The sequence below is a fragment of the Mchenga conophoros genome, linkage group LG7, assembly GCF_057382185.1.
Source record: "Mchenga conophoros isolate Kocher_MC1m ecotype Shallow Benthic linkage group LG7, M_conophoros_male_GT1.1, whole genome shotgun sequence".
NCBI classification, from domain to species: Eukaryota; Metazoa; Chordata; class Actinopteri; order Cichliformes; family Cichlidae; genus Mchenga; species Mchenga conophoros.
Genome location: NC_140532.1, coordinates 42,184,209 through 42,210,008, shown reverse-complemented (window position 1 = coordinate 42,210,008; position 25,800 = coordinate 42,184,209). Strand labels below are relative to the sequence as shown.

General features: G+C 39.1%; 1 protein-coding gene across 4 annotated transcripts; it reads right to left on the bottom strand.

The window, feature by feature from the left end:
* Nucleotides 1-763: 763 nt before the first annotated feature.
* hook3 (hook microtubule-tethering protein 3) lies at nucleotides 764-25,262 on the bottom strand. Of its 4 annotated transcripts, none has more exons than XM_085279351.1 (24): nucleotides 25,061-25,262; nucleotides 17,048-17,133; nucleotides 16,719-16,791; nucleotides 16,532-16,582; nucleotides 15,052-15,184; nucleotides 14,860-14,927; nucleotides 14,513-14,575; nucleotides 13,188-13,271; nucleotides 11,192-11,355; nucleotides 10,944-11,084; nucleotides 10,523-10,610; nucleotides 10,247-10,360; nucleotides 10,011-10,121; nucleotides 9,566-9,650; nucleotides 9,391-9,460; nucleotides 7,766-7,906; nucleotides 7,324-7,411; nucleotides 5,770-5,804; nucleotides 5,593-5,675; nucleotides 5,336-5,436; nucleotides 5,118-5,222; nucleotides 4,906-4,977; nucleotides 2,771-2,907; nucleotides 764-1,223 (listed from the first exon to the last, which is right to left on the bottom strand). In XM_085279351.1, exons 1-24 carry the CDS (start codon nucleotides 25,115-25,117, stop codon nucleotides 1,208-1,210), a joined length of 2,166 nt encoding a protein of 721 aa, XP_085135477.1. In that variant the 5' UTR covers nucleotides 25,118-25,262; the 3' UTR covers nucleotides 764-1,207. The 4 variants fall into 4 exon arrangements, with proteins under 4 accessions (XP_085135477.1, XP_085135480.1, XP_085135478.1 ...); XM_085279352.1 differs by lacking the exon at nucleotides 764-1,223 and adding an exon at nucleotides 2,345-2,607; XM_085279354.1 differs by lacking the exon at nucleotides 16,719-16,791 and having other exon boundaries at nucleotides 25,061-25,242.
* Between the last annotated feature and the right edge of the window lie 538 nt (nucleotides 25,263-25,800).

Below are 25,800 nucleotides of genomic sequence, written 5' to 3'. Positions count from 1 at the left end.
TATATCTCTGCAAACACTTTTCGGGCAGCATTGTTGCCTTTAGTCCAAAACTGGTTGCATTCAATACTTGAGGTAAAAGCACTTTTAAGATGCAATCTAGCAACATGTTCAGGGCTTTCATAAAAATACTTACTGTAGAAGTTAAAAACAGAATGGAGTCCTATTTTGTTATGCATACTGATTTGCCGGTTATACCTCTCAAATATTACCCCAATCCTCGAGCCACACAAATAAACAGAGTATGCAGGAATATGTCATTGAGGTATCCCTAAGCAGCCAAACAAAATCAAGTTAGACATAAATACTAGAGAACAGGCCTATTTAAACCCAAAACTTGACTGACAGATAACTGGCTTACTCCACTCCTTTTTCCTGGTTGTTTGTAACATACACAGCAAAATCTCCAGTGTTAAATTAACACTAGAGAGTGTCTATATGGGTCCACACCTCTGAGTGTTAAATACAACACTGTTGAGTGTTAAATTAACACTTTTGACAGTGTTATATGTTTAAAAGTAACCTAGTCAGTTTTGAAAATTAACAATGACTAACACTGAGCAGTGCTGATTTTCTAACACTGGAAAATAACTCAATATGTTAGAAATATTCCAGTGTTAGAAAATCAGCACTGCTCAGTGTTAGTCATTGTTAATTTTCAAAACTGACTAGGTTACTTTTAAACATATAACACTGTCAAAAGTGTTAATTTAACACTCAACAGTGTTGTATTTAACACTCAGAGGTGTGGACCCATATAGACACTCTCTAGTGTTAATTTAACACTGGAGATTTTGCTGTGTAGGTGTAACAGACTTGATGCAGTGTGGAAGCAAACAAGCAGGCATGTTTATGAAGGCTACAAGAGGGGAGGAGGAGAGAATGTAACAAAGAGCATCAGGGTGTGGGGAAAGGAGTCGGAATGGTGGAAAAATTAACAGGGGAAAGGAGAGCGAAGGTTTTCTTTTCCAATCCCGTTCCTCCCCGGGTTTGTCTGGAGGTTATAATGCGTGACACCGCAGAGGGTTGTTAGTGCTCGCGCTGCTGCTAGTGGGCTGGTTATTCGCAGACTTGAGTCAATGCAAAGTCATGCAAACAGGTAGGTAGTTCATGCACGCGTGCCACAGCCTAGCCCAGCTGGGGGTCAGTGTAGGCCACATAAAGAACAGGCCAGGCTACACAAGGCTCGGGCAGGTCATTGGTGTGCCAGTCATGCAGGGACATTGCTGTTGAGGGAGGGGAAAAAAAGAAAAAAAAGAAAAGAAGTAATGGTCAGATGGCAGGGCTTTTTAGCCTAAAATCAACAATCTGCTCCTGATCTAACACCAAGCAAAATTATTTCAAGGTTAGTAAGTTATGATTCCTGATATGCGTTAAAACTGGAAAATGACAACGGAACAAACAATCGGTTAAACACATATTGAGAAAAGCATACCCTATTTAAGACTCCCATTTAAAGTTATATACCTGTATGTAGTGCGCATTTTAAACACCCTTTAGCAAACCTGGAAAAAAAGTGCTTTTTACTGTGACAGCAATGAGCTGATTATAGAAAGTGATATGGAACAGTCCACTCTGATGTGTGACACTGAACAGGTCTTCATGTCCACTCTGCAGATGATCCAGAAACTAAATCTCTTTCAACAGACAGTCCTCAGGTCTAAAACTCTCCAACCATCTCACCGCTAAACGTTCTGTGAATACATTATTTTGTCACGTCATATTAGGGAGAAGGTAAACCTGACAGATTGCCAAGGTACAGACATTTATATCAAACACTATGGCACATAAGGTGTTGTCTGTCAACTCTGTAAATGCTGGTGGCTCCTTGTTCTCTTAGATACTTAAAACTAATTTACACCAGTATGTACACTAGCACAGGAAATCTATCAAGTCTTAAATTGCACCACCTGGAACAATTTCAAAACCTAAAGAAGTCTTTTTTTTTTCTTCGGGAAAAAAAGCTACCATTCACAATTATTGCTGCACCATTACCAACAATCATGCAGTCCTATTTGAAATCACTCAATTAAATCAGTTAGAACATTTAGCAAGCAAATCAAAGATTTACACGAGACATTACATAATCCTATGCTTCGATGTATTTGCTGGTCGAGACTGAAATGAAACACTGACACATTAAACTAAAAGTTGCTTTTACCTCCTTAAAGCTACATCATAAAGAGTTACAATAGATGACGCAGGACAGAAAAGCTGTCAAGTCCACTGTAAAAAACAAGCTGAACTTGAAAATGTTACTACAGGTAGAGATGTGCATAAATACTGCATGAACAGGTAGAGCGGTTCCTCTTATCAAAAATTACAGTAACTTGACAAGGACACGCGATTCTTCTGAGCCTTGCAGTCTGGAAAACCTGCATGGCACAAGTTTACTACATAGCACAGGTTCAAGAAGGTCAGTGGTAGAGAGGGAGGAAGAAAGGATGTTTGGTGTGATTGGTCAGAACCTATTAAATATGCTGAAGCCTGATAAAAGGTAGAAGTCTTGCATGATGGGCGTCAAGGTAAAATACGCTTAGGGGGAGGAGGAAAAAAAAAAAAGGTGCAAGATTTGGGGGCAACCTTTCTTGGCATCTCTACCTCATGGATCTGATCAAGAAGGAAAAAAAAAGAAAATCAATCGGCAGGAAATGCAGGAAAACATTTACTTCCATTAGAAATGAATGAAAACAGAACGCCTCAAAATAGGCACATCGTCCGGGGGACTTGTAAAATAGCTGGCTGCAGCATTTCGTGCCCTACTGCCATCTACCTGGCGGTAGCTGACTGGGCGTGACCGGGATACTGGCGCCGGGTGCTGGTGGCTTGTCTCTGCCGGGCCAGGAAAGACTGACCAGAACCAGTGTTGGCGAGTCGATCTTCAGCAGCCTTCTTCTGCAGAGACATACCCTGGTAAAAGAAACAGAGGAGGAAAGCTTAAGGCCCCATTTGAAAGTCACTACAAATCAGCAACACTCCAAGTCAAAGACAGCCCTCAAGAAGGAGCGCAGACTGTTAACACACATATTAAGACAGTCATTAGATTATCTGCTAGTTAGTCCACCAAGCCTGAGGTATAGGAAATTAAATTAGCTGACATTCAACATTAGTGCTGATTTAGCAGCTCATGAACAATAATACCAGCAACTGATGAGATATATAATGAGCAAACAGCCATTGACGTTATTGAATAGTCTGTGCTGCCATCTAGTGGTGATTTTCTTGGGCAAACAAAAAGGGGTGTTTACCCTCTGTGGTAGAGAAATGTATTATATCTGTTATCTACAGCAGAAAACATACGCAACATTTAAAAAAAGCTCCAATTATAACATTTTTGTCTTTCAATGCTTTAGTAGATGCTTTGTTCAGCTATGAATTACTTCCTGACAGTAGCTATTTCTGTGTATTGCTATTATTACACTGAACAAAAATATAAACGCAACACCTTTGTTTTTGCTTCCATTCCCCATGGGATGGACGTAGAGACCTAAAATTCATTCCAGATACACAATATAACCATCCCTCCCAAACAGTGGTCACAAATCAGTCCAAATGTGTGGTAGTGGGCACATCTGCCATATTGAGATAATCCATCCCACCTCACAGGTGTGCCACATCAGGATGCTGATCTGACATCATGAGTAGTGCACAGGTGTACCTCAGACTGCCCACAACAAAAGGCCACCCTGGAATGTGCAGTTTTGTCTCACAGCAAAATGCCACAGATGCCACAAGCAATGAGGGAGCGTGCAATTGGCATGCTGACAGCAGGAATGTCAACCAGATCTGTCGCCCGTGCATTGAATGTTCATTTCTCAACCATAAGCCGTCTCCACAGGCGTTTCAGAGAATATGGCAGCACATCCAACCGGCCTCACAACCGCAGACCTCGTGTAACCACACCAGCCCAGGACCTCCACATCCAGCAGGTTCACCTCCAAGATCGTCTGAGACCAGCCACCCAGACAGCTGCTGGAACAATTGGTTTGCACAACCAAACAATTTCTGCACAAACTGTCAGAAACCGTCTCAGGGACGCTCAACTGCATGCCCGTCGTCCTCATCGGGGTCTTGACCTGACTCCAGCTCGTCGCCGTAACAGACTTGTGTGGGCAAATGCTCACATTCGATGGCGTCTGGCACGTTGGAGAGGTGTGCGCTTCACGGATGAATCATGGTTCACATTGTTCAGGGCAGATGGCAGCTGAGAATGTCCCAGTTCTTGCATGGCCAGCATACTCACCGGACATGTCACCCATTGAGCATGTTCGGGATGTGCTTGACCGGCGTATACGACAGCGTGTACCAGTTCCCACGAATATCCAACAACCTCGCACAGCCATTGAAGTGGAGTGGACCAACATTCCACAGGCCACAATTGACAATCTGATAGACTCCATGCGACGATGTGTTGCACTGCATGAGGCAAATGGTGGTCACACCAGATACTGACCGGTTCTGGGTCCCCAGACAGGCAGAAAAAAACTGCAATCTGTGGCATCTTGCTGTGAGACAAAACTGCACATTCCAGGGTGGCCTTTTGTTGTGGGCAGTCTGAGGTACACCTGTGCACTACTCATGATGTCAGATCAGCATCCTGATGTGGCACACCTGTGAGGTGGGATGGATTATCTCAATATAGCAGATGTGCCCACTACCACACATTTGGACTGATTTGTGACCACTGTTTGGGAGGGATGGTTATATTGTGTATCTGGAATGAATTTTAGGTCTCTACGTCCATCCCATGGGGAATGGGAGCAGTAACAAAGGTGTTGCGTTTATATTTTTGTTGAGTGTACTTGCTTGGCCACAAATCTCAGCTGTATGTGCCACAGTGCATTTTAAAAAGAAGACCAATCGTCTGTATCACCAGGATTTGCTTCAGACTGTATAGGTGCTCCTTACCATATTGTACCAGGCTGACACAATCAGTTTCTCCTCGTGATCTCTTTGGCTCTTTGTCTTGTCCATTTCTTTCTGTTTGGAGGAAACATGAAGGCAAAATCAACCTTAGAGTGGAGGATGTTTCTAAAACAAATATTGGCACATGAGTCTATTACTTATTTTGCCAGGCCCTTTTTTCAGGCACCCTAATTCCCAACTAGATAATTGATTACCTCCAGTGAATGCAACATCCTCTCCTTCTCCTGCAGCTGGTTTTTCAGGGCTTGGACTTCAGGACCTGAACCTTGGTTCTGTTTGGGGTCCAGTGTTCGGATTACCTGTGAAGGACACACTCAGGTTATGTTTGGGGGTTTTTTTTTTGTGTCCCATACAGCCCGCCCTACAGAAGACTATTCATTTATGGACCCTTTGCTAGTAAACATTTACTCACACTCTTGGCTTTTTCGAGGTATTTCTTGTATCGCTCCTCCATCTGTTTCATGTCTTCATCTTTTTTCTTCAAGGCCTCTTCCAGCTCCTCCACTCGTTGGACTGAGAGGGGAAACAGCATCTTAGTTTAGATTTCCTTTAAACTGACTCATACATTTTAATGTCAGTGCATGAAGAGTTACCTGTACAGCAACATTACACACAAAATGTTTTAAATGTCAGCGTGTTTTGCATATTCAGATATCACCGTAAACTCACTGCTGGTGTTGTATTTCGGCTCCATTTCATCAATGAAGGCATTTTTCTTCAGCAGCTCATTATTCAGCTCTTGTACTTTTTCCCTAAGAAAAAGAACATTGCACCTTATATCAGGTAGCTCACAATATGAAATGCAGAATTAAGCGACATGGGCAAATTAAGTTAAAACACACTCACATGTGCTCCTCATATTTCTTCTTCAAAATAGAAGACTGGAAGAAAAAGAAGAAAACAAACAAAACGGGCGAATGTGTTAGAAATCGTGGTATCAAAATTCAATCATTCCTGTACGTTGAACTGTTTTTGGAAAAGATCATGATCCAAGATGTGGAAAGATGAAGAGATGAAGAGACCTTCAGTATAGTCAAAGTGTTGATGATACTGAGAATGTACAATTAAAGCAGGAACCTAATTTCTTTACATTTTGAATCAGCACCAGTCCCCAATTTGACATCAAGGCGACGTGCAGCCAGTATAGACAAAACTCATTTTCAGAGTACTGAGAGATTACATGCTCCGATTGCTACAGGGAAGCTAGAGGAGAAGACAAGGACTTTGGGGTTTCTATCAGGGGAGGGGATTTAAAACTACTCACAAGAACAGAGAATATTTGCGACTTGCTACTACTCTAAAGTGTAAATGCTACATTCGGTTACACATTCTTGTCAATATAAATATGTTTTAAAAAGCTATGCAAACATCAGAACTGAAAAGTCTAAAAGCTGCAACTTGCTGAAATCACAAAGATATACTTACTATAGTCTGACAGTGGAGAACAGTTGGAAAATAACAATAACAAAAGAACAAAATGGCAAAAATTAAAAAGAGGTGCCAAATGTGACATAATAATCTGACAGTTTCACATCTTTGATTCTCACATAAATGTTGCATCTGTACTTTCAATGTTATTTGAGGGAAATAGTTTTCCATTCTCTTCTTTCTGTTGCATGATTTTAGACACTGTTCTCGTGATATTGAGTGAAAGGAAAGATGAGGCTGATACTGAGATCTAAGATCTACAGTGACGGACAAGAAATTAAACCAGAAACCCCACAAAAGAAAACAAGTTTTAGATCAGTGTTAATCAGGCAGTAAAGACAAAGTTAAACATGCACGTAAACTCTCTTCCTCACATCAACCTTCCTGGGAGATGCTCCAAATCGCATTTTCTTAAAAATCTGTTGTCCCATACTAGGAACTAGTTTGAAAGAGACAAGGAACAGAGAGGAGGGCCATGAAAACATTTAGCATCAGAGGTGAGGCGGCAGGCAAATGTGTTAATAAGATGAAGAAAAATTAGAGTTGCTGAATTGCTGAGGAGCTTGTATTAATCTCGTTCACTGTCGCAATCAAGCCTCAAACACCTGTCTTTAACATGGCTAGACATCATCCCAAGAAAGCTAGTGTGTCTAATGCTACAGCAGAAATAATTGTAAATAAATAAATAAAATGACATATGCGCAGAAAGGGGAATGCAAAAGCTGTTAGAAGTTGTTAATGTTTACAGTGCATTGAGGTAAGCACAAGAATTAAAAAGGCTGATGTTGTGAAAAAAATGTTCGTTGCCTTTTTCACTATTGCACATGACTTTCCAGGACCTAAGCCGTCAGTAGAAACAGAGCACTGCACTCTCTGAAGTGTAGTTTGATTGCTTTCTGTGTTTACTGCCACCAGTAAACTGGTGCTGGAATTAAACACAGTATGAGTACATGAGTACAAGCATTTACTTACATCATCTGCTTTTGAACCCTGTTCTTGAAGATTCTTTTGTAGCTCCTCTACCTGACTCTGTTCCTCCATCAAGCGCTGATTTATCAACCTAGATAACAAGTACAACGTTTCACCACAGTGTTGTTATTTTCAACAAATCAGTGACCAAACTGCAAAATAAACTGTTGTAGATCCAATATTAGAAGGAGATTTTTAGCTGATAAGTCATTCACTGAAATACAACAAAGACAAGAACAACTGTGTGGAGAAGTAAAGGCGAGAATCACCCACATTCCAGCACACAAGTGAAAATGTGGCTCAATATTAATATGAACAGACCAAAAGGAAGAACAATATTATTGTTTGCTCTTCTCAGATTCTATATCAGTGAGACACTGGGTTCAGTAATAGGTGATTTCCTGTTAATACCAATAAGCTATATGTCTTTGTGCTCGATGCCAACCTGTTCTCTGTCTCCAGTTCATTTTTTCTCCTGTTGGCATCCTCGAGTAGACTCTGCAACAGAGCGATCTTCTCATTGTCTGATCCCTCCTGAGCCAGTTTCAGCATCTTGTTTTCATGCTGAAGACGAATCACGTGTTCTCTAGAAACACAGAAGCATCAAGAGCATTAAACTCAAATAACAAGCATTCTTGTTTTATACCACAGTCTCAAAAATGCTTCAGAATATTAGTCTAAATGATGAACTTAAAATTCGCAATATTTTGTTATTTATTTATTTTATCATCTCGTGTTAGTATAGGGCACAACGTGCAGAAAGGGAAACCTCAACCACAACAGGAAGAGGGCTCACTTTGAAATGGTGTACTCCTGTGCACGGAAACATACACACAAGCAAGCTCAGGTCAAGTAGTGAGTGTAAGTGAGATATTCACTTCAGCGTAACTAATCACTGTAGTGAATCACCTTATTACAACACTGTCTGCTTAATGAATTATACCTATGGCCTGCTCCGTTTTAGTGCTCCTGACAGTGTTACAGCAGTGGGTTAAATCTGACAAATTCCACACTTGAGTCAAAAATGTTATCTACACAAATTTGGTTGGATATTCCCTGTATTTAATACAGCAGGAGATAAAGCTTGAGGCCAGCCTTGTCTTGGGCTCTAGTGTGACAGACAGCCAAATGAATATAAAGCACCTGAGAGCCTTACATTCAGCTAATCACCAAAACAGCAGGATGGGTAGGAAGCTTTGTGTCAAGCCCTGTTTTTAGGGCATGGCACATGAATCCATTCCAACTGAAGAACTGTTGTTTCCAAACAATTTATTACTGACTACAGGTACTGACTACGACTTTCAGGTGAGGTGCAGTTGGCTGAGGGACTGAATTTTCAGCTGCGAGTGCGACTCCCTGTTTTACAGTTCAGATCAAATGAACAGGCAACAGGTGCCTCTTATAAAAGCAGCATGTTGATACTGAAAAGTCACCAAAAGACATCAACTGGAACATAAAGTCATTAGTCATTCACAAAACAACATGTTTTCATCATTTACCTTTACAGTAAATGAACTGCCTGGATGGGGTTAACCTTCCCTCTCCCTGAAAGTAGCTTTTAGAAGATTTGTATACAAATCCACATTTTTCCTGGGTTCACAAGTACTGAATAAAAATTTAAGCATATTATCCAGCCAACAGAAAATACAGCTGTCCTGGAAAGCTGCTGGCAGTCTGATGTAACTCACACTCAATTATTACATAACGCTCTACAGGGTTTTTAAGCTAAACCCATCCACCATAAAACAGCAGAGAAAGCCTTGAAGCGGGCTTGAAACTATCTGGTTGTAAAATAAATTACACTAGAGACATACTTTACTATCCAAAATTTAGGAATCAAGCCTTAAAAAGTGAATTTATTTTACCAGAGCATTAGTTATATTCTTTTTGCATAGTTTGCTGTTGTATTTGTTACTCAGTTATTAGTTTTTTGTTCTTTTTTATTTTAAAAACCAACTTCTAGGATGATCTAATATCATTATTCTTCTCTTTCATTTAAAATAATCAAACTGGCACAAAAACATATGGGTTAAAACATATACACACACACACACACACACACACACATACCGCATCTCTGGAGTGGTGATCTCAGCAGCCAGTGAATCAGAACCATCGTTGCTACCCAATGGGAATAAACCTTTAAATACAGATATTAGTTGTAAATAAGATGAGCAAGAATTCATTAAACTTATAAGAGGCAAAGCTACACCTATTATATTTCAGGACAAAGACATTTCTTCACCTGATGTGAACTGTCCCTCTTGAGCTTGAACACAGTGTAATTCCTCAATAGTTTCCTTCAATGAATCTCTCTCACTTCGCATACGCTATAAAGAGACAAAGAGTCAAACGTGTGAATGAGCGAGACAGACAGAAGGTCAAACAGCAGAAGTGCAGGATCTGGAATCAACATCAGTGTGCTTAGTAGTAAAACATTTCCAGTAAAATACTTTCCAGACAGCTGCGCAAGTACCAGTTATCAAGAGCCTTTGGTCAAAATTTCCTCTCATGCTAAGTTACAAGGTTTGGCTTTTCTAGCTGTAACAAATTTGATTTCATCTAAAAAGAGAAACAGGTCTGAAAGAATAGTAAAGTGGCATATTTCATAAAAACAAAACAAACAAAAAATTAAAGTAATTCTTTTGTATGTCATCAGTCCTAATTTTAGTCACATTAAATATACGTACATCTTTTTCTTTTTGTAAAGAATCGACTTTCTCTTTGAGGCGTTTATACTCAAACTCCATCTTGTCCGCCTTTTTAGACTCCTCTGACAGTCTGTTCTGAAGTTCAACCACCTGTGAAGAGAGATGACAGTTCAAAAGAAGACCTGATCGCTAAAAAATTATTACACAAGCATGAAAATTGTAAAACAGTACTAAGACTGGGAAAATGTAAAACTTATTTATTTAGGAACAGGTACCTGTCTCTTGTACGTCTCCAACTGGGCTTTGGCAGCATTCGCCTTTCGTAGCTCTTCCTCTAAGCCAACATTAGCCTGCATTAAAGCTGTGGTTTTCTCTTCCATAAGCTTGTTCTGGAAAATACGGACATACATTTTTTTTTTAGACTGAAAGTCATGTTTCACAATCTGATTTACACGTTTTCAAGAACTGCAGTGTTAGCACTCATGAGAATAAAAGCTGTATTAAAGTTGCTGTGTGTGTGTGTGTGCGCGCGTGTGAGTGAGAGATTGTACTTGTCTTCTGAGCAGTCCCATGTCCTCCAGTTTCTTCTTGTAGTGTTCCACGGTGCCCTCCAGTTTTGACACCTTGTCAGATGAGTGCCTGCGATGAAAACAACAAGCAGTTTTATTTTCACCACTGTCATACTGATCCTGCTGATTTCCACACTGGATTAGTTAAAGTTTAGTTTATGGACAGATAACAAGCTGTAAAGCTAAAAGTTTTTTAAGCCATAGTGTTTTCTTGGCTCTTTTATTTTCTGTCTTTAGGCCAATACATCTACTAATGAATGAATGCTAAAATTAAAACGTGTGCTTCACAGCACCTTAGCTAGAATTACTACAAACAACAAAGCTCCTGTCTTATTAGTTTTTTAGTTTGTTTTAATTTAATAATTTTAATATGTTAAGGGTTCGTTTTGCATCCTCAAAATACCTGAGGACATCAATCTCATCTTTTAGAGACTGGGCCTCATCAGCCAGTGATGTAAGGTCTTCATTCTGGGACTTCACATCCAAAAGTTCTTTTTCCAGCTCCTCACAACGGATCCGGTAATCATCTTTTGCTGCCTCCAACCTAGAGGGAATTAGAAACAAGTGTCATTGAGCCTGCAGATTTTGGGCATTAATCAATTCAACCCTGACTTGTTGAAATTCCTTTCCACGTTGCATGCAAATCGAGACCTGAAGGTTTCTTCCTGTAGCTGCTCCAGTTGCGTCTGCAGCTGAAGATGTCTGCGTCCAGCAGGGCTGTTTATATCCTCTATGGAGTCAGACTGGTTAAGTCTCTCCATTAAGACCTGGTTTTCTGCTAGCAAACTGCTCTTCTCCTCTTGCAGGGCTGCCACCTGGAGAAAGGGAAGTGTTGAAGAAAAGGCCAAAGAATGGGATACACGAAATCATGAGTGAAATGAGAGGAATGGGATAAGAAAAGGTGAAAAATGGGACAGCGTGGAGAAAAGAAAGATTAACGGGAACACAAAAGGTGTGGAAATGATCGATTGAAGGGATTTTAAACACATGAAAAGAAGAGATGCAGAAGGGAAACAAGTTAGAGATGATTTATAACTTTCACAATGTAGGTAAGCTACTTTAATTTGCTTGTTTCCTTTACAGCATCCAGGTCCATTAGTTTAACAAACACACACCAAACACACCTTAATAAGGCAAATCAATTAACTCCAACATGGCAGAGAGAGCTACATGGTTGGTGTTTTCTCAGTGTGATGGGCAAAGCAAAGCAAAAGCTGCTGCTGCATTTTAATGTAAACAGTAAAAATTAGATATATTGATATAATTTGTTGAGAGAAAATACAAACCTTCTTTAAAAAATTAATATAATCAGTCAATAAGGAAGGGATTTTTATTAATTTGCCTGGATCAAGTCTATAAACATGCCTTAAAACACTGGAAAATAATTTAATCCTTCTGGGACTTTAGGAAAATTATCTAGTGAATCTATTTGCTCTTTTTTATTTTATTTAAAAATGCATTTTAAACTAATATGGTGTGACTCACTCTCTCTTCTAAAAAGCTTAACACTTCCATGTCTAAAATTCCTACGAAATTCCTTGTGAAAATTCCCTCATGGCAACAAAACTGTATCACATCAAAGATGCGAACCGTGCAGCTCAAAACGCAGGAAACAGGGTGAAAATCAGCTGCAATTAATTCCAAAACCAGCACACGGGTTCCTCAAAAGATACCAAGTGCCTTCAGGTACAGGCTTAATAATTTTGCTGACTGCTTGCTGATCAGAGTTATGCAACCAAAAAAATAAAAAATAAAAATCTGAAGACTGCATAATGTTTAAACAGTGATGAACGCATTTTTCCAATAAGTGACTCATTTCTGAATTCAAATGTTAACCTATTTCCCTCGTTTTCTACTATTGCTGTGGAAAAGCATGGGACACACCAAGGTAAAAGAAAGCCACATCTGACACAGCCAGACCAAACTGCAGTTGTGCCTGGTGTGCTCCAACAGGACAATGTGTACAGTTGCACAAATGCTTGTGCACAAATGCTCGTGCACAAATGTGTACACATACATGCACACAGAATTTGGAAAAGGGGAACCTGTTGCAAGCAGGCTAAAGAAAATCACACACCATGAACATAAGAAAGAAACAAAGAAAATAAAGTCTGGATTTACCCTCTCTTCTAGCTCATTAAAGTCTAACCTCAGTCTATCACGCTCCTCTTGGGCACGGAGAGCCTTTAAACCAAGGCAAACAGTATTGAAAGAGGAAAGATAAGAGGAAACTGATTCAACACAAGTGGAGAGCAAGTATCCCTTTAAATTACAGCTCCACTTTTTGGCAACAACTGCAATTAACAGTCTTTCATTTACAGTGAAGATTTTGGGCTGGTGGGTCAGATCGCCAATTTGGCAAGGCAATTATTAAATAAGGAACTATGGGACATGCCAATCAGTAGCAACTGAATCAACAATTTTGATGACATCAATCCAAAAATGGAGCTGCTTTTAAAGTGTAACTAAAAATATCTGTAAACTATATTATGAAGTATGACACTTATGTAACAAATGAGTTAGAGCAGAAAAGTTGTTCACAACCTTATTGTAATAGGTTGTAGTGGAGTGTAGTGGAAGAGTAAATGTACACGGTGCTAGCTGTGAAGAGCCTAAAACCACTGGCCGTTATTCATACAAAACCAACCTGCAAGTCAAGCTCGCGACACCTCTGGGCAATCTCTTCCTTGGTAGCCAAAGCATCATTCAGCTCCTCAACTGTCTTCTTCAGCTGAAAACAGATTAAGCATAAATCAAGAACTGCTGCTCCTCAAAATGTTTTATGTAGTACACTTAATAAAAAAGGAAAACAATTCCATGCAGACTTGTGAAAAATTAAGTACATCCTTAATATTTTCATATAAATTAAGAGGGTAAGTAGCAGTCAGGTGCTGCTAATCAGTGGATTCACTGATCAAAAAAATAATAATAATAATTTTAATTCAATCTAATCCAATAGCAAAGAAGGTTTATAGAAAGACAATATAAAAGCAGTAAAACTACACACAACAATAAAAACATTGTTGTTTTTATTGTTTTTATTAAATTTACATCCAAAAGATTCCAAGTACACAAAATCATAAGACATAATCCTCCAACCCCCCCCCCCCCCCCCCCCCCCCAAAAAAAAAAAAAAACCAAACAAAAATCCACAAGGTAAATAAGAGAGACATAAAACTAAAGAACGCTACTGCACAGGTAATAAAAAAGTTTAGATCCTATGACATCTTACTCGTGTTCTTCTCCGTCTGCAGCCTGAAGGAAGTGGTTCAAATTCTCTGAAGGGGATGAATCTGGCTCAGCACAATAGCTCAGCCCTTTCACACTACCTGCTGCTCATATACAGCAAGGAGTAGACTGTGGGAAAACTATTATTTTGCTGGCTACCTTCACAACTTTGTTCAAGCCTATGCTGTTCTTTGCTCTAACATGATTATGAGAAAAAGTTCATAGAAAAAGACTGAACAAGTATACAAGTATGGATAGTTTTGATGGGTTGTCAGGATTTTTTCCCCACTAAAACAAACATAGAAACAAGGCTTAGGTTTGCAAAGCTACATCTGAGCAAAGCACAAGAGCTCTGGAAAAGAGCAGATCTTTGGACAGACGACAGACGAGACCAAACCGGAGATGTTTGGTGACGATGCAGAGGAAAAACCAAATACAGCCAATCAGCACACCTCCTACCATTTGTCAGCCACAGGATATGGCTGACAGATGGTACGAAGCACCTTATAGTAATTGAGTGGATCATGAACCGATCTGTATACCAAAGTATTGAAGAGTCAAATGTGAGGCCATCTGTCTGACAGCATGGCCAAAATTGGGTCAACAGACCAAGCACAGCAGCAAATGTACAAGAGATTGCTGAAAAAGTAACGATCACACTGTTGCAATGACGGAGTCAAAGTCTAGATCTCAACCTGAGTGAAATGCTGCATAGGAGCTTGTCAAAGCTTGAAATCTACATACCTGTCTGTCCAGATCCACATATGAGTCAGTTCCTCCTGTAGCTGGAGTCTCTTTAGTCATCAGCTACAGATACAAACAAAAATGATTAGAAGTGAAAACAACACTAGCGATGGATACCATTAGTTTTATTGGTATCAATATTACTATTTATCATCATTCCTGAATCGAATAGGTTTCAAATTTATAATTAACAATACCAGTGACCAGAGTGTGTTTTTTTATCCATAAAAATGTGACCAGTTAGCTGTTGATCACTAAAAAGCAAGAATCAAAGACTCTTACTTTCATTTATTAGTTATTATATGCACATAATACTTTTTAAAGGTCTAAAATAGATAACAAGGTACCTCTTGGATGGCAGTCATGACAACATGCTGCACCGATTCTTCCATCACCATTATGGTTTTGATGTATTCTAGGGATTAGAGAGAAAACCAAAATTAAGAGTAAGTAAGTATAAAGTAGCACATAACTTTCTGAATCAGTGGGTAAAGCAGGGAGACAACACAGAACATGGGCCTCTTAAATCCAATATTCACCTTGTTTCTGTTCACAGGTGACAGCGCAGCCCAATATAAGTTGTAACATCCTTCCAAGCTCAGCTGCATCAGAGTGTTCTCCAATAAGATTAACATCAGGTAGTGGGAAGTCATTAATATCCTGGCCTAAGACCTAGAGACAAGGATGAAATATGTAAGGGCTATACATTGTATTGGTTTGTATTTATTTATCAGGGTCAATGCACAAGAACATGAATCTCCTAAGAGAAGAGATGCATTCTACCAGATTTACATCAGTTACTAGATCATTTCTATCCACAGTCACCGGGGAGATCAAGCAATAAACACAAATACACAAAATCACGTAAGCAAGGAAAAATTATCCTAACATAAATTCAACTGGTAGTTCCTTCAATAAAACACAGACTGTAACACAGCACCAAATCCCATATAACAATTACTGTCACACATAAACACAAATAGATCAAGAGGATAAAAGAGAATCCCCCTTTTAACATCACATGAGAAAGAGTGGCAATAAACAGTAGTTCAATGAGCTTATTCCACTTCCTGCCAGCTTTAAACATAAAGGCAGATTGGAACAAAGCAGAGTTCCTTCTAGGAACTTCACAGTCCCCTCGAGCTGTGAGCTCCAAGCTCTGGTTGTGTGTTCTGGGGGGTGGCGCACAATATTATGAACAATTTAAAAAAGTGAGTTGTACGTCTGCATTTTTTAAAGTATTTTACATATTATATACACACATATACAGTGTTTTGGGGTTTAGTCCATCTGGCAACCAGATGAGTGAAAGAAATAGTATTCACTGACCAGTTGCAAGTCATTGCTGGAAGTTGACTGTAGTTGCTGGGAAAACGACTGCTAGAGTGCCAGGCACATAGGCCTGTGTAACCTGTCGCAAGGGGAAAATGTGTATTCCTCAACCAGATGGCAATACCGCCTTGTGATTGTTTTGGTCACTACTATATTGTTGCGTTTATAGTTTGATTGGAAGTGATGGACTTGTCGACAAACTCTTGCCAGCTACTCTCCGAGCTGTTAAACTGTCAAAAGTGAAACAAACCAGAAATGATGAAGGGCTTTATACAAAGTAAAAGTTGTGCCTCAGTGCTGCAGCCAACACGTTTCAAAGGACACAACTTTTACTTACAAGTCGAATGGTCTCCATTTCCAGTAAGTATCACACTTTATGAACTTATCCTACTCCTCAGCTAGAACAACACGACAGATAACCTGAAAAGTAAATGCGATTAACTACAGACCACCATGGCAATGTCTTAGCAACCTAGCAATCGGTAGTTGTATCACATCCAATAAAACAGTAAATTTTAAACAATAAAATCACATCAGAAACCTCAAGAACAACTGGATTATTAGGACTTGTGATGACTTAAGCTGACTGGAGTAGAGTAGACAATCACTTCTCCTCTACAAGAATGTCTGGATGTAAAGTACTGAAAGTTCATTTTAAAATCATTATAATAATTTAAATACTCTCACCTCCTGGATATAGTCTAGGATGCCTTTCAAGATTTTCTTTAGATTGCTGATCTGTAAAAGAGAAGAACGTATATTATTAGTAAAATTCAGGTTTAATCAGCAAATACTGATAAAAAAGAGACCATTTGACAAAGCCCATCTCATGCACACTTTGCTATTATTGAAATCAAGAGTAAGTCATGTTTACCTTTAACCTCCAGTTGTCTCCAACGTCTGGCTTGATTCTACTAATCCAAGCATCACTAAAATACACTACATCTCTAGAAATTTCAGACAAAAAACAAAACAAAACAATGCAAAGTGGGCTTTGGTAAAAAAAAAAAAAAAAAAAAGCATACCAAATGAAATGACTGGGTTTTTTTTTATTCATTTGTGGACTATGGATTTAATATAACTTTATAGAGATTAAACTGTATTTGTTTACCTAAACTTTACAATGATGTAATAAAATTCATCAAAAACTGATTAGAAACATTGCATTTTCTTTCTACACAAACATTAACAGTAACTACTTACATTTTCTGTAGAACTTGTGCCATGACAACACCACTTGTCAGGTCTTCTACAATCTTGCATGGAGCCTCTACTCCAAATGTCTGGATCTGAAATAAGTAAACAAAGCGCTGGTTACAGAACTAAACTATACAATTATACAGGAGTAACCAGTGTGTTGAAAACAGCATAACATGTTTGAAACACTAGAAAAAACCTATTATAAGATTAAACGCCCTGTTTTAGGGAATCCCTTGCTCACAATCATACTGTCACAGCTGTATGCTGGCTAGTATCATCACACACTTATCTGCTGTCCACTGAGCAGATCCACCGTACGCATTGCAAATTTTATAATGGTGCCTTTTAATAACTCTCAATCATCCACAGTACTAACAAGAACTCACACTTACTGCTCTTGCGGACTTCACTTGTCATTCTGCTCAATTTCTATTATATCATTATTTCATTATGTCCCTTCTAACTATTTCACATGTCTTCTCTTCCTACCCTCCATATTTTTCTGTAGCATACCCCTCTGGCAGAAAGTCTGTTGCCCAGAAAGAAGTGATATCAGTCTGCATGCCAACTTTACAAGAGCCAAAGGAAGAAGATACACTAAGAAAAGGGATGAAAAACCTAGTTAAAATCCTGTTTGTACATAATTCTGTCTCCCTCACTTTCTATTATATAGTATAGTATATACATAATGCAAGGCCTCTATTAAAAGTAAAAGCCAACCAGCCGTCCACATATTTTGCTCATCAACAACGACACAGGTTAGTGAGGTTTGTTTCTTGCGGCAATCTATTTTTCTGTGAGTGACATAAACTGAATGAATGACACAGAGGTACCAAAAAGACACCAGCAACTTTGTCCCGGTTCTACCTGCTTGTCTCTGTGAGTGTCATCATTTTAATTCATGTCTAGTACGTTTTCCCACCCTGCTTTGTTATGCCGGGGTTGAAATTGAAAAGGCTGAACTGAATACATGTTTATCTCGCTGCAAGTCTGAGAGACTGACTGGACCAAGACTTTTACAAGTGTTTGCTGTCACTACCGAGTTTTAACATTTATTTAAAACTGAGTGTTTTATCTTTTTTTTTTTTTTTTTAAACAAGATTAAAAATGAAAAATGAATTCACTGTTCTACACACCCACACACATACTTATTGATAAGTGGAAGAAAATGGATGGATGGATGAATTCACTGTACTAAACTAATTTGATTTCTAACTATTTTAACAGTTTCACACTTTATATTTATATTTTAAGTTAACAATTTAAGTCTGGGGCCATGGGAAGTATGTTATTATGTCACAGAAAAGCAACTAACGGCACTATTTCATCATTAGGAAAGAACAAGATTAGTAAACAAGAAGACACTTGACACTGTGCACCTTAGAAGGACACAGCTCATGTGGTATGAGGAGAGCATGACATTGCAGTAACATCCATCTACAAGGAAAGCTTTTAGACTAGAGTTGTATTTAGGCTGGACATGAAAGGTAACGCTACAGTTTAGATGCGAATTTTGAGTCTTTTCCGCTTGTCTTTTTTTTTTGCACTGTAATTACATTGGGGGGCCAATTAGCTGCAAAACTTTATCTATTACTGCTTTCAAAATAAGCGATTTGTCAAATAGTCCTAGGCAGCAGGAACAGAAAGCCAGACACTGGCCAGGAGCCAACACAAAAGAGAACCTAAACAATAGTTGTGATTATGTAACACCAATTACTGGGGAAAAGGCAGAGAAACTTCACCTGATTACCCACACCCACAGTTTTCACTCCATCTACCAGCTCACTTAAACTCTTTTGCCAGCTTTAAAGTACAGGATACAGTTACTTACTAACTTCCTATATTTGATGGAACTGGGATAGACGATAATAGCAAGACTTGCCTCTTAAAACATTTGCTGTGTTAGCTTTTTTAGGCAGTATTAAAATGTGTTACTAAAATACGAGCACGGCAACAACACAAATCCCTTTTCTTTTGAACAGCCACTGAGTTAAGAGGAACTGAGACAAGACAAACATCTAAGTAGAAACGGCTGCATGGATCCCTATTGTTATGAACTTAGTACTGCACAACAGCAATATTTGGTCTGCATCGTTTCCTTTTGCAGGAAAGGCAGACAAGGAAAGAAAATAAAGGAATAGCCAGCCCTGCAAAAACCACACTGACCACTAACAAACGTGACACTATGCCGGGCAGTCCTTAGCTGACAACACGCTGTGAGAGTTGTACAAAAGAAATGAATTCACGGCCCCTGACACGCAATGTGCTTTTGTGCTTGATTTAACGTATTACCTCAAGTCATCTTAAATCAATCAGCTACTTTTCCACTTTGCTGACTGATAAAAATTTCCTTTCATTTTTGTGTGGCTGTAGCTTGAAAAAGATCCTACACTATTCTTTCTAAACAATAGTGGCTTTCATGGTAATGTGAGCTTGACAGCTTTAGCTGCATGTCCCACTGTCCAAACCAGCGCAATACATAGAGTAACACTATATAACAAAGCATCGGAAAGGAATGTATGCTGATGTGATTTCTAATAAAAGCCAAAGCTGACCAGTGCAGGTGGGTTGCTTTATGTGCAGGTGCAGGACATTGTGCAGTCACGTTTTCCATGAATGAAGCCAAGTATCATTCTGTTCAGTACACTTATCCTCATAAAAACGCCTTTAGAGATTAGTTAATTATGTCACATTTGGTGTCTTGAATGTTGATCAGGCACAAATCTAAAAACAATTAACCCAGTAATTACATCAGTCACAAATAGCCAATCAGCCTTCAATCAAACCTAATGTTTATCGCCAATATGCTGGATTACATCACTGAATATAAAAAATATGATTTAATTTTATATCCATCCCCTTTATAGTCTCTACGTTTATGTGAATCAAGAGCTAAATACATGCAATCGGTAGTTACAGAGGACTAAATCTAGTTAGTATTTCCTATGCTTTGGTAAATACTGTCTTGGAAAGAAAACTTCGGTGATAGACCTTTGTGTTGCCTCGACTAAAGGGCAACAGAATATGAGCCCCAGTGTAAAATATTATATATAATATTTTATAATATAAGCCTAATTCAAACTTTATTGATTTCAGATGGGATGTCAACTTTTGAGATAGCGCTAGGCTACTAAATGTCCTCTGAATGACATCATCAGCTCATGTTCCAATCAGCTTATTTTAATTAAACTAATCGTGGAACCCTGAAGCACTCGTCCAAGAGCAAAACTGGGCTAATAAATGTCCTCTTAATTATCAGGATCACCTTCCATTCAGCTTGTTACGATTATACTAATCAAGAAGCCTTGAAGCACTTACGAGAGAGCAAAATAAGGCCAACAACCACTTCAGCAACTACTGGAATAGTACCGTCTGCACACCCTGGATTTTTATGAAAAACTGCTTCGACAGCTACCCTTTTGTCCTGCTCAAGGCAACTTCTCTTAAACAAGTGGGAAGCGGTCCAAAGATACCTTCTAGATATCCACTATAGTCCCTAACCTATGTTTAAAACCGAACTCTGGTTTGTTTTCCCCCTTGGTGTGGTTCACTTTTATAGATTGTGAACACAATAATCGCAGGTGTGGACAAAAACAACCAATTCGAGACCCTTTGAAGATGTTGGTCTCAGTGCGGCTCCAAATGAACTACAGAGCAGTTTGTTTATAGATGTGCAAAGGTCTGTATGGGCTAGCAATTAGCCATGAAAAAAACCCCCCAAAATTTTCCATGTTCTCCAAATGTCCAGAACACAGCACCTTCTTGCTGTAGTTTACTTTTATTGCTCCTTCCGGAAATCCATCTGGCCAATAAGCGGAGTGAAAATTCTCATGTGATTTGTAGTGAGGAATTTTGCTTCGCTTGGAGCTCACTTGGATTTTTCTCTGCGTTAAAAGAAACCAGGCAAAAGCGACATGTTTACTAGCACCCCATATGGAAAAGAAATAGTAAAAACTTATATGATTTACTCATGAAAGTGGCCACTTTCTCATTACTTTCATATATTGTTTTAGTAAGTATCCAAAACATACAAGTTTCATTATATATATTACATTATATTACAATTATATATAATTTTTCAATGGATCTTACAGTATATCTGTTTTCACTCTCGTATGCTTTTCATACAAGTTTCACACAAGACACAATACACAGATACAAACTTTATAAGAGATATATATACAGTGGGGCAAAAAAGTATTTAGTCAGCCACCGATTGTGCAAGTTCCCCCACTTAAAATGATGACAGAGGTCAGTAATTTGCACCAGAGGTACACTTCAACTGTGAGAGACAGAATGTGAAAGAAAAATCCATGAATTCACATGGTAGGATTTGTAAAGAATTTATTGGTAAATCAGGGTGGAAAATAAGTATTTGGTCAATAACAAAAATACAACTCAATACTTTGTAACATAACCTTTGTTGGCAATAACAGAGGTCAAACGTTTACTATAGGTCTTTACCAGGTTTGCACACACAGTAGCTGGTATTTTGGCCCATTCCTCCATGCAGATCTTCTCGAGAGCAGTGATGTTTTGGGGCTGTCGCCGAGCAACACGGACTTTCAACTCCCGCCACAGATTTTCTATGGGGTTGAGGTCTGGAGACTGGCTAGGCCACTCCAGGACTTTCAAATGCTTCTTACGGAGCCACTCCTTTGTTGCCCGGGCGGTGTGTTTTGGATCATTGTCATGTTGGAAGACCCAGCCTCGTTTCATCTTCAAAGTTCTCACTGATGGAAGGAGGTTTTGGCTCAAAATCTCACGATACTTTTCCTGGTGTCCTTCGAAAGCTCTTTGGTCTTGGCCATGGCGGAGTTTGGAATCTGACTGTTTGAGGCTGTGGACAGGTGTCTTTTATACAGATGATGAGTTCAAACTGGTGCCATTCATACAGGTAACGAGTGGGGGACAGAAAAGCTTCGTACAGAAGACGTTACAGGTCTGTGAGAGCCAGAGATTTTCCTTGTTTGAGGTGACCAAATACTTATTTTCCACCCTGATTTACGAATAAATTCTTTACAAATCCTACCATGTGGATTCATGGATTTTTTTTTCACATTCTGTCTCTCACAGTTGAAGTGTACCTCTGGTGCAAATTACTGACCTCTGTCATCATTTTAAGTGGGGGAACTTGCACAATCGGTGGCTGACTAAATACTTTTTTGCCCCACTGTATATATATATATATATATATATTTTTTTTTTTTTTCCATATGGGTCATTAACTGATACAAACTATAGTTATGAAAAACGTATCGTGTAAACTGAGGTATTGTAAACTGGAGGCTCCAATTTTTCTCAGGTTCAGCTCACAAGTCAGCAGTGTATTAAAAGGGTTGACCAGGAACTTCACATTAGACTACCTGGTTTACCACAAACATTTTTGGCCATCACAGATAATTCTTGCATTAATAAGAACACATTGACTGACAGTATAGACCATAAAGGGCCACTGAACCAAAACAATGCTTCATCAAGATGTGTTTCATAAGCCACTGCAACACGTAAACTTGGTTTCATATGTACTTTTGGAAATGAGCGTATAGTGAAAAGTAAAAACTCAGCTAGTCAACCAAAAACAATAAACAATCATGTTATTATAAATGTCAGCTGTAGTACATAAGTTGGTGGTAACACATGGGGTGGACTGAGACCCAACAGGAAATCCACACCTAAAAGTTTGCAGTAACAGCTGGGTCAGGACATGCTCAGCTGTGGAGAACGTGTGCACGACTAAATAAAGTTTAGAATGTAAGCGATCACGTATTAAGAGGCCGGATTAGCCTTTTTCAAATCTGCAGCGCATCGAAACCCTAAATCACAACATTGATAAATACACCAGACTAACCATCTCCTGTGTGTTTTCTCAGATTTAATGGTAAATGGCTGATTCTCATATAGGGCTTTCTACTCAAGCATTCTGGCCTTATACAACATGTCTCATTCACACAATAACTTCTCTCTATGTGTGAATGTGCAGCATCTAAGTGCTGCACATTCACACTCTGATACATGCATTAAGAATAACTCTGGGTTCAGTATCGTTCCCAAAGACACTCTGCCACGCAGACTGGATCAAAAAGGATCAAACCACCGACCTTCCAGTTAGTAGATGACCTGCTCTACCTGCTGTGATACCAAACCTTCCCAAGGGCAAATTAATGAAAAACAACAAAAACATTAAATCCTGTGGCTTTTATTCATTAATTCTTTTTAAACATCCAGTAATTTCATATAATGACAGTAAAAGTACATGATGTGTATTTTCCAGTCATGTGCAACCCTATATATTTAAAGTATGAGTTGAGAAATATCTATACTATATATATTAGTATAATATATATACTAAATATCTAGTTAATTTTTCATTAACAGTCTGGATAATTACCAAAGCTACACACACTCACATGTAGCATGCAGTGGGAGATAATCACGTGTTCTCAGTCCGGGAAATATTCCACTTGTTTTAGCTGTGGGCGCTTGCAAGGCGGACCATTCAGCAGGCAGAATACATGAAGCTGAATGGCTCACCGTGAATTTAAAGGATAATTGCCTGCATTGCTCTTCATGCAAACACATTTGGATATTATAGACTTTGAACTAGAAAGCTGGGAAGGTAAATAGTGTTTCTCCAAACAAATCTAGTATTTACAAAGTCATTAAATAGTACTTGCAAATTTAATTCAAAGAACATGCATGAAAATCAGCTATGCTTGATCTTAATGCTGCACTAATCTAAACCAGTAACACTTGTCTCGTTTTAGTCCTAATTAGTCACTGATGTATCTTCACTGTTAATAGGCATGTAAGGTATGTGAGGCATGTTTGCCAGATCCATTATCACTATGACAAAGGTTTACTGGGCCTTTTCACAAAGGGAATCAATTATTTTATGCTATGTGTGTAAAACTAATCTGTGGGGTCATCTACTGCTCTTCTTGACACATCTTCAGTGAAGTTTCTGGAATCACTGGATGTTTTATGGCTTCAAGTATCACACAACAACATCCAGGTGACCCAAGTGAACCTGCTCAGAAACCAGCTTGTGTGCAGATATGCTGACATTAGAGAAGCAGGGTAGCATGCATGAACTCGGCTCCAATATAACCAACACCAGATAGATGTTTCCATTATACAATTCTGACATTTCTACCACTAGAGTATTGTGAAAACATGTAATTTTTCCATGCAGAGTTTTCATAACGTTCCATCCAGTCAAATGCCTGAGCAGCACTTTATTAACCTTAAGGTCACTGGTTTAACCATCAGCAATCGTCACGTCATACTATGGTAAATGAGGATGTGACAGCTTTCCAAGTACAACGTGTTATGCCTTTTCTAGAAACCCAGTGTTGGGAGACCTCATTGATCAATGTAAACATATACCAGTCTGCAGCACGTGACTCTACAGTCCGACGCCTTTAGCTTAAATCCCGGTTTTCAGCCTCTGAGCATCAACAATATAGGGTAATGTCTGGTTAAAAATCCAAGCCCAAGAAGTTATTTAGCATTAACATTTTATTCAGAAGAAGGAATGAGGAAGAAAGGCGAACATAATAATATGCTACACTGAACAACGATGACAGGAATTTAACCCCAAAGCAGACGCCGAGCGTTTATCCTCATACCATAAGAAAAGACAAAAAAGGTTTGACCAAAAGAAGCTTTAAATCATAACAAGGCCAATGCGGTTTGACACACCATTCGGTAGGGATTTAGTAAACGAAAGCTCAAATAACGTTAGATAAAAGCCCGATTACACAGCGCATGAATCAAAAATCAATAGTTAAGCCATGGTATGTGGTGTGCTGGCGGCTAGCAACCAACACATCAGCAGCTAAACACAGCAAACAGCTGGCCTGCATACGTAACCACTGTGAGGCGAGTCATTTTCCTCTAGCCAGCTAACGTTACTCCCGTTAGCTCTTCGAGCTACCATTAGCCTAGCTAGCGTCGCCGGGGCGCCGGAGAACCGTCTGTCAGCGGAAAAACAACTATAACTCGATTACTTACCCATGTTAAGAGGCTTTCACACACTTCCATACGATCCAAAGACTCTGATGTACTCATCGTGATCTAACGTAGACCGACTTTACGTGGCGAAGAGAGCCTGAACTTGATAGTCAGCTTCATACACTCCCGAGATCTCTGGCTCTCTGGGTGTCTCACAATCCGTCCGCCAATGGTCGGGTTCGCTGGTTCGCTAGTCCGGCGTCTACCAGAGGCGGGCTGTGTGGGCGGAGTCTATAGTTCGTTTTAAAGGGCAGTTCTCACTTTGAATGTACTGTCAGGTATTAATTACATGAAAAGCTAGTCCACAACCAATTATTATTTCAAAAGAATCTGAAAACTAGCACAAAACAAGCACCAAATGAAACATTCATTTATTTATGGTTCTAAAATATGTAGACACAATCACAGGCAAAAAAAACAAAACAATCCAAGGAAATTACTTTTTTTTCTGGCAAGCAAAACGGAAGCAGCGCATAAGCTTGGGAAGACATACAGCTGACTCAGTGCTGCGTAAAAGCATAAGTCTAAATGCTTATAGAGAGCACCAGAGGGTACTTCTCACAGTGAGACACCCAGTGGGGTTTAAAAGAAAACTAAGCCAAAATACAGAAAGTTTGTTAATAACTAAGTCCAACATATGATTCAATAACTTGTTCAACTGATGATATTGGTAAATGGTAAAATGGTAAATGGCCTGTATTTATATAGCGCTTTTATTGTTGTTGAGCTGTAGCTCTTAA

Coding starts and splice junctions, on each gene's coding strand:
- hook3 (XM_085279351.1), bottom strand. CDS start 25,117: ATGAGTACATCAGAGTCTTTGGATCGTATGGAAGTGTGTGAAAGCCTC. Junction 5,805..7,323: donor AGGGTTCAAAAGCAGATGAT/GTAAGTAAATGC, acceptor TTTTTCTTCCAG/TCTTCTATTTTGAAGAAGAA. Junction 5,437..5,592: donor GCCGAAATACAACACCAGCA/GTGAGTTTACGG, acceptor TTCCCCTCTCAG/TCCAACGAGTGGAGGAGCTG.